Consider the following 8,187-nt stretch of genomic DNA (forward strand, 5'->3'; position numbering starts at 1 on the left):
TCCCCAAAACCCAAAGGGAAGGGTCTCCAAACCCCAAAAGGGGGGTTCCCAAAGGGAGGGTCCCTAAAAGGGTGGTTTCTCAAAGGGAAGGGTCTCCAAACCTCAAAAGGCGGTTCCCCAAAGGGGGGGGTCCCTAAAAGGGGAGTTCCCCAAAGGGAAGGGTCTCCAAACCCCAAAAGAGGGGTTCCCAAAGGGAGGGTCCCTAAAAGGGAAGTTCCCCTAAGGGAAGGGTCTCCAAACCCCAAAAGGGGGTTCCCCAAACCCCAGAGGGAAGGGTCTGCGCTCGCAGCCCCCCCTGCCCTCCAGCAAAGCTTTTCCCATGGGAATCAGATCTCCAGGGCTGGGAAGGGGAGGCTGAGGGTCCTGGGAAGGGGGGAAAGGAGGGAAGTGGGGAGGGGGGGGGACGAGCCCGAGGCGGCTCTTTGGCGAGGAAAATCCTGGGGAACGTGGTTGGGACCGCAGCCGGAGGAGCCCCTTCGGAGGCGCTTCCGCTCCGGGTGGAGAGCCACGGAAAAACCGGGAAAATAATAATAATAACAACGACGACGACGACAATAATAATAATAATAAAGAAAAAAAACCCAAAGGGGGCAGAAATGGCAGGTGCTGTCAGAGCAGAGAAGTGGGGGACAGGTCTCCAGTGTGCACCAAGGGGACATGGCCGGACCCTCCGGACCCTCTGGATCCTCCTGGAAGAGCATCATCCCTTCGGGAGGTGCCACCCCCCTGCAGTCACAACATGCATTTTTTGTTTTTTGTTTGTTTTTTTTTCCCAGGAGAGGAGTCTTTTCCGAACTTTCTTTCTTTCTTTTTTTTTTTGTTTTTTTTTTTTTCTTTTCCGGGCTTTTTTTTTTTTTTTTTTTTTTGTTTTTTTTTTTTTTCCTTTCCGGGTTTTTTTTTTTTTTTTTTGTCCTACAAAAGTCCCATATTTAAAATCTTTCCCGTCCCTAATTTTGCCCGGGAGGTGCCAGGGTTTGTCCCGGTGCTCCCCACCGGCCTCATCCCGCTCCATCCCACCTCGGGGAGGGGTGAGGAGGGGGGAAAAAAACCGGGGGTAAAGGTTTTGCTTCGCTTTCGTTTTTCTTTTTCGAACCTCCTCGGAATTCCCAAAAAGTCACAATTTTGGCTTCTGGCTCCTCTGAGAGAGAGCTCGAGCGGCGCTAGAAAAAAAAAAAATGCACTTTTTTTTTACACCAACATCCTCTGCCAGGATCTCAGGATTCATTCGTTTTCCTCTTTTTTTTTTTCAGTTTTTTTTTCCTTTAAAAAAAAAACCAAACGAGCGAACGAACGAAAAAAAAATAAAAGACCGAAAAAAAAAATAAAAGACCCCGAAAAAATATTAAAAGACCGAAAAAAAAATAAAAGGTCGACGAAACCTCTTTTTTTTTTCCTCTTTGTTTTGTGTTTTTTACGCTTCCAAAGCTCCGGGAGAGAGAGAGAGAGAGAGAGAGAGACTCCGAACGCCACCTGATTGCATCTCTCTGGAGAGAGAGGAGTAAAAAAATCCTCGCGAGTCGTAAAAGTAAAAGAGAGAGAGGCGGAGGGAGGGGGGGAGGAGAATTCCTGGCGGGGTCCCGCGGCGGGCGGGGTCACTGGTCCAAGGTGACCACCTCCACCGCCTGCCCGTCCATGGTGACGGCCGTGTCCGCTATCCGCGTGGTCACCGGCGCCATCGCCACCTGCACGGGGCCGTTGCCCTGGGCCAGGCTGGTCACCACGGTCTGGTACATGCTCACCGGGATCTGCACGAGCCCTGCGGGGACACAAACCCACAGGGAGAGGGTTGGGAAAGGAGGGAGTGGCATGAGGGGTGAGGGTGGGGAGGATACGGGATGGGGGAGCGGGGTTGTGATGCTCCAGTGAGGGTTGGAGGGATCCCACCTGGAGAGGGAACTCAATGTGGAGCTGCTGGAGTGAATCCAGAGGAGGCCCCGGAGCTGCTGCCAGGGCTGGAGCCCCTCTGCTCTGGAGCCAGGCTGGGAGAGCTGGGAATGTTCCCCTGGAGAAGAGAAGGCTCCAGGGAGAGCTGAGAGCCCCTTGCAGGGCCTAAAGGGGCTCCAGGAGAGCTGGAGAGGGACTGGGGACAAGGGATGGAGGGACAGGACACAGGGAATGGCTTCCCACTGCCAGAGGGCAGGGATAGATGGGATATTGGGAAGGAATTCCTGGCTGGGAGGGTGGGGAGGCCCTGGAATGGAATTTCCAGAGAAGCTGTGGCTGCCCCTGGATCCCTGGAAGTGTCCAAGGCCAGGTTGGAGCAACCTGGGAGAGTGGAAGGTGTCCCTGGGAGGGCACTGGATGGGCTTTGAGGTCCCTTCCAACCCAACCCATTCCATGATTCTGTGACCCCACGTGACTCCCATGTGGGATGGGAGCAGGGATGGGATGGGGTTGGGGGGCAGCCCCATGAGCTCAGCCCACACCCCAGGGCCGTCCAGCTGCAGGGAGAGACAATGAGGATGAAGAGGAAAGAAATGAGGTTATTTTTGGAGGAAGATCCCCAAACCAGGCGTGTTTGAGGATGGCACAGCAGGGACAGCACAGCCACTCCTGCCAGGCCAAGTTTCCTGGAGACAGGGGTTGCTCCCACGTGTTTCTCCCACATCCACAGCTGTGCCACCCCCAAGCCCACCAGTGAGCACCCACAGACAGGGAACACCCTTCCAAAATGCATTTTCCCACTTGGTTTCCCCAGAATCGGGACACGTGGGGTTGAGGAAGGGATAAACTTGGCTTCTCCCACCCCCTGCAACTCCCTAGGTCACTCCAGCACCTCCCCACCGGTGGCACGTGGAAGGATCCCTGTGGATCAGACACCAGTCCTGCCCACGAGCTCCCAAGCACAATTCCCTTCCTCCAGCTCCCTCCCCATCCCAGCCAGGTCCTTCTCCCCTCACCCTGAGACAGGGAAAGGACAGAGTGGGAACAACCAGCCCTGGCCCAGCCAAACCTGCCCCTGGCACCAGCTCCAGGCATTTATAAAGCATCTGGCACAGAACAGAGACAAAGGAAAGCCAATCTCATCTCTCAGTCCTTCCCTGACCGTGGATGGGTCTGGCAAAGCAGGAAACACCTTTTTCCCAAGGGAGGCTCAGCTGCAGGAAGGGATGAGGTGCCCCTGGGGTGAAGCTGGAGCTTTCTGGAGCACAGAGGGAAGTCCCAGTGTGCCCCAGCCAAGGTGACAACAAAACAACAGGGGGGCCCCCGAGGGTTGTTTGTGAGGCGAGTGATGGAAAGAGCTGGAACAAAGAGCAAGAAGCTGGTGCAGCTCCAGGGAGCCAGGCAGGGGGTGGGAATGGCAAATCCCACAGGTTGGGAGGACAAACTTCATCCTTCTACCCCCTTGTGCCCACCCCTGCCTTGGGGGGGTTTGGGAAAGCGAGGCAATGTGGGCATTTCTGAAAATATCTGCCCCTTTGCCGGGGGGAAAAAACAGCTTTTTGGGGTCCCCACGGAGGCGGCAGCGGGTCCTGAAAAAGCAGGACGAGCCCTGGTGGGGCAGGAGCAGAGTCTGCCCTGCCAAGGGCACCTGCTGAGTGACTGGAGGTGGCCCAGCCCGGGCGGTGTCCTCGGATAACTCGGAGTGCAGACAGGAAAGCTTAGGAGCTAATCGTGCTGGCCCAGGGGGGTGACCCCGGCCGGCCCAGCCCGTGCTGCTCCTCCAGCATCCCTCCCTCTCCCCCTGGGATATCACAGCACTCCGTGCCTGGGAGGTTTTGGGGTCCCCGAGCCCCCCAGGGCTGCCCCAGGCCGGAAGGGTCACATCCACACCCAGCCCAGCCAAGGAATTGCTTTCCTGGTGTGGTGGTCCAGCACCGGCTTCAGGAGAAGGTTCCAGGCTCCCGGGAATCCGTAAGAATTTTAGGGAACAAAACCCTGGAGGGAGAGCTCAGGCTCAGCCCTCCTGAAGCAAATCTCCCTCGGGAGAAGGCGGCACATCCCAGTTTAAGCAGGACCCGGGGATCTGGCCTGGGATGCACCCAAAATCCCCCCTCCAGACCAACCGAGCCCTCAGGGCTGTGAACCCGGGGGAGACGGACGGAGCTGCCCAGGGACACACGGACACCCCAGGGAGCAGAGTCACCACGGGACCCACGGAGCACAGGCACTACAGGCACCAAAGACACTAAAACCCCCCCCACTGAAACGTGTGGTGGCCACAGCGCTGCCAAAAATGGGTGATGGTGAGACCTGAAGAATCTCAGAAGATCCTGGGCTGGAAGGGACCCACAAGGTCCAACCCAACTGGGGTGTTTTTTGGGGAAAAGATGAATTAATTCAGCCCAGGTTTGGCTGAGCACTGCCAAAAACGGGTGATGGTGAGACCTGAAGGATCACAGAATATCCTGAGCTGGAAGGGACCCACGAGGCCCAACCCAACTGAGTATTTTTTCTTTTTTGGCAAGGCTGATGAGCTCAGCCCAGGTCTGGCCACGTCTGGGAGCGCCCGGAAGAGCGGGGCAGCGTCCGTGAGAGCCGGCGCCGCACAGATCCCTTTCTGCCAGGGATTAGAGCAAATCTCCTCAGCTCTGACGTAGCCACCTTCCTGCCAGGGGTGGGAAGAAGCCAAAGGAGGAGAGGGCTGGGAAGTCTGTGGGCATTAGGGCAGAGCTGATCGCCCTTGGGAGGGACACGATTAGAGCGCCGAGATGCCGTAATCGGGTCTGGGATTGGCCCCGCGCTGCATCTGCTCAGACCTGCGCCCTGATTAGCCCTAATCTAGCTGGCATATGTCAATCCAAAGCGTGGATTTCAGACCCTTTCAATTGTATTAAAAGCAGGAAATCCATTAGACACAAAAGTCCCGAGCCTTTGGGAAGCGTCGGGTCCGTGACGGGAGCGCCGTGAGGGACGGGCGGGGAGCGGGGATCCCGTGGGATCCCAGGGACAGTCACACCTCCTGCCTGGGGAGGGACACCAGGACAGGTGAAGGATCACACCCCCAGCAGCACTGAACGTGGCCACGGGCTCGTGGAAGAGGCAGCCGGGCTGTGCTTGGCTTCCCATCCGTGGGAATGGCCAAAAATCCCCTCTGGAAGGAGCCCGGGAACCTCCGTCCCCCCTGTGGATCAGCCATTCCCAGCCAGCAGCTCCCACCCACCCTCAGCAGGGATGAGGAGCTCCAGCCCCCTGGGAGCAAGGCCAACGTCCAGCACTGAGCTCCTGCCTCCCACTTCCCTGCCACATCCCAAAGAATTCCTCTGGGGGAGGATCAGGTTTGGCAAGACTCCTTTGGGGGGAGGATCAGGAAGCATGGCATGGGGGGAATGGGTCAGGACACGAGGGGCCAAGGGAGGAGAAGGGCCATGGGAGGTTTTTAGGGTTGAGATAGCACCAGGAGTCAAAGGATCAGAGTGGATCAACTCCGAGATGGCCCCGGTCGGATTCCAGGTCAGGTGATACCAGTGGCTGCAATTCCCACAGGGAATGGGATGGGCCACGGGAGATGGTGAAACTCCTGCTGTCCCAGCAGGGAAGAGGTTCCAGTTCATGGAAGAAGAAGGGTAAAGGTGAGGCCACAGGACTGAGAGGTGAAAAGTCACACTGTGGTTAAAAGAGAGGCCTGGCCTGGCACAGCCCATAATCCCTGTCCCGATCCCAAACTGCAGGACCCCCTGGAACCACCACACAGGGCCAGAGGGTCGGGCAGGGGGGATGGGGCAGTGCCCAGGGAATTGGTGTCGAGGGCCAGAAGTGCCCTGGACAGGCAGGGCCGTCGATGTTCCGGGAATTGGGATCATCAGGGCCAGTTTCTGCCCTGCTCTAACCCCTCCTCACCCTTGGGATCGGAGCCAGGGCAGCATGGACACGTCCTCAGCTGCTGTGCCCGCTCCCAGAACTCCCAGATATGGAATATTGTCCTGCCCAGGGACACGAGACAGCCTTGGTTGAGTCCACCCTGATCTCCTGTCCAGTGCCTGGGGGTTTAAAGTGGCTCAGGCCGTGGAATCCCGGGAGGGGTGGGGTGGGAAGGGACCTTAAAGCCCATCCAGCTCCAACTCCAACACCTCCCACTGTCCCAGGCTGCTCCAACCCCAACACTGGACACTTCCAGGGATCCAGGGGCAGCCACTGGTGCTGCTCCTGGAGATCCAGTGGCTCCAGAAGCACACCCAGCACCGAGGAGAGGCGGCATTCCCAACAGAATGGATGCCGAGGTTGGCACACCTCGGGCACCAAAGGGGTCTGCTCTGACCTCCTGCCACCCTGCAGAGCCAGCAGGGAGAGATCTGAAGTCTCTCAGCCCCTGTTGGAGCTCTGAAGGTCTTACAGTGCTCACACCAACGATGGGAAAGGCCAAAAAGAGTGGAATTCCCACTGGAATTCCCTGGCTGTTGGCACACAGCTCACCCAGAGGACTCTGTCTCCATCTGCTCGGCTCACACCGAGGGGAAAGCAGCAGGAGCTGTGCTCAGGAAGTGTTCCACAGCAGATATTCCTGCAGCTCCTCCCTCCCCTCCTCCAGAGGCACCGGCCCGAGGAATCCAGCCGGGATTCCCGCGCTCAGGAATGCCCCAGGAGATGCCATCCCATCCCCACCTACAATTCGGGAGCAAGGGCGGCTTTGGAGGCCGGGACGGGGGAATTCTCGGGGACGGGAGGGTTTTAATGCCCAGAAACCGAGCAGGGGAAGGAAAAAATCCACCAACTCGTCTGTCCAGGCATCCAGACAATCCAGACATTGCTCCATCTGCCGGGCTGTGTGTCTGTCCACATCCATCCATCTGTCCATCCATCCACCAGTCTTTCCATATAACCGTCTGTTCATCTGTCCAGTCAGACGTTGATCCATCTATCAGTCAGTCTGTCCATCCATCCATCCATCCATCCATCCATCTGTCCATCTGTCTATCCAACCAGACAGTGATCCATCCACCAGTCCATCCATCCATCCATCCATCCATCCATCCGTCCATCCATCCATCCATCTGTCCATCCAACCAGACAGTAATCCATCCATCCATCCACCCATCCTTCCATCCATCCATCTGTCCATCCAACCAGACAGTGATCCATCCATCCATCCATCCATCTGTCCATCATCCATCATCCATCCATCCATCCATCCATCCGTCCATCATCCATCCATCCATCCATCCATCCATCCATCCATCCATCCACCCATCCCTTTCCCCCTCTCCCAGTCCGTCCATCCCACCCTCCCTGCCCCCAGTTCTGGGATTATTCCATGGGGTCTTTTAGAACGAGGTTATTCCGAGGCCGGCTCGGGAAAGGGGCTGCCTGTAACCCAGCCGTGTCCTACGGAATCCTGGAGCAAAGACCACTCCTTTCCTCACCAGCTGCAGCTCTGGGCACCACTTGGAGTGTTCAGAAGGCCCCACAAACGTTTTTATTAAATCCACGCCGTCGCTTTGAGCCCGGCTCACCGAGATTCCCAGGAATTATCACCTGGAGCACCTCCCTCCCGGGGGGACCGACTCGGGGGGGGCCTTCAGGAGGTGGGAGGGGGGACAGGCCACAGGCACAGGGGGGGTGTTGGCAGCAAAATAAACCTCTGACCATCCCTCCACAGCAGCTACAACAAGGGCTCTCTGAGTCACGTGTCACCCCGAAAAACCCTCTGGCCGAGGAGAAGAAGAATCCACCAAAGAAGAATCCACTGAACCAAAAGCATCCCTCAAGACATGAGGGATCTCACCCAAAAGCCCAGTGCGGAAATGAGGCATTCCAGGATTCCCACCACACTCCAGGGGGGCAGGGGAAGCACAGGACACCCCTTAACACCTTGTCTGGGATAAAAGAGGAACTGTCTTCCCAAGGCTCAAACCCCCACCTGCAAAAGCACCAAGGGTTGACCCCAATCAGACAATTGGAAGGGTTTTCCCCCTCAGAAAATCCTGCCCCATCCCTGGAAGTGTCCAAGGCCAGGGCTTGGAGCAACCTGGGATGGTGGAACTGGATGATCTTTGGTGCCTTCCGACCCAAACCACCCCGTGATCCTGTGATGGTGACAAACCACCAAGAGCCCCTTTGAAGGGTTTTTTTTTAAGCCCTTCAATCAAAGCCCTGAGAACTCTCCGGGCACAGAGCGGTGGCAGCTCTGCCCCACAGACCCTCTGTGCCAACCCAGCTCAACACACAAAGGTTTTCCCTCCAGGTAACTCTGCCCCACAGCCCCTCTGTGCCAACCCAGCTCGACACACAAAGGTTTTCCCTCCAGGT

The 8,187-nt window shown here is 57.2% G+C and overlaps 1 protein-coding gene across 2 annotated transcripts in view; it reads right to left on the reverse strand.

Annotated features, from left to right (window-relative positions):
* Positions 1 to 1,567: 1,567 nt before the first annotated feature.
* LOC113978683 (nuclear respiratory factor 1-like) overlaps positions 1,568 to 8,187 on the reverse strand; it is a 17,900-nt gene continuing 11,280 nt past the window's right edge. For both annotated transcript variants that reach the window (XR_003537633.1, XM_027705814.1), the window contains one exon: positions 1,568 to 1,756. Coding sequence is in view for 1 of the 2 variants with exons in the window: in XM_027705814.1 (XP_027561615.1) it covers positions 1,593 to 1,756 (164 nt within the window). In the remaining variant the exon portion in view is untranslated. The remainder of the gene's footprint in view (positions 1,757 to 8,187) is intronic.

Source organism: Neopelma chrysocephalum, unplaced genomic scaffold (assembly GCF_003984885.1).
Source record: "Neopelma chrysocephalum unplaced genomic scaffold, ASM398488v2 Primary Assembly neopelma1_353, whole genome shotgun sequence".
Classification (NCBI taxonomy): Eukaryota; Metazoa; Chordata; class Aves; order Passeriformes; family Pipridae; genus Neopelma; species Neopelma chrysocephalum.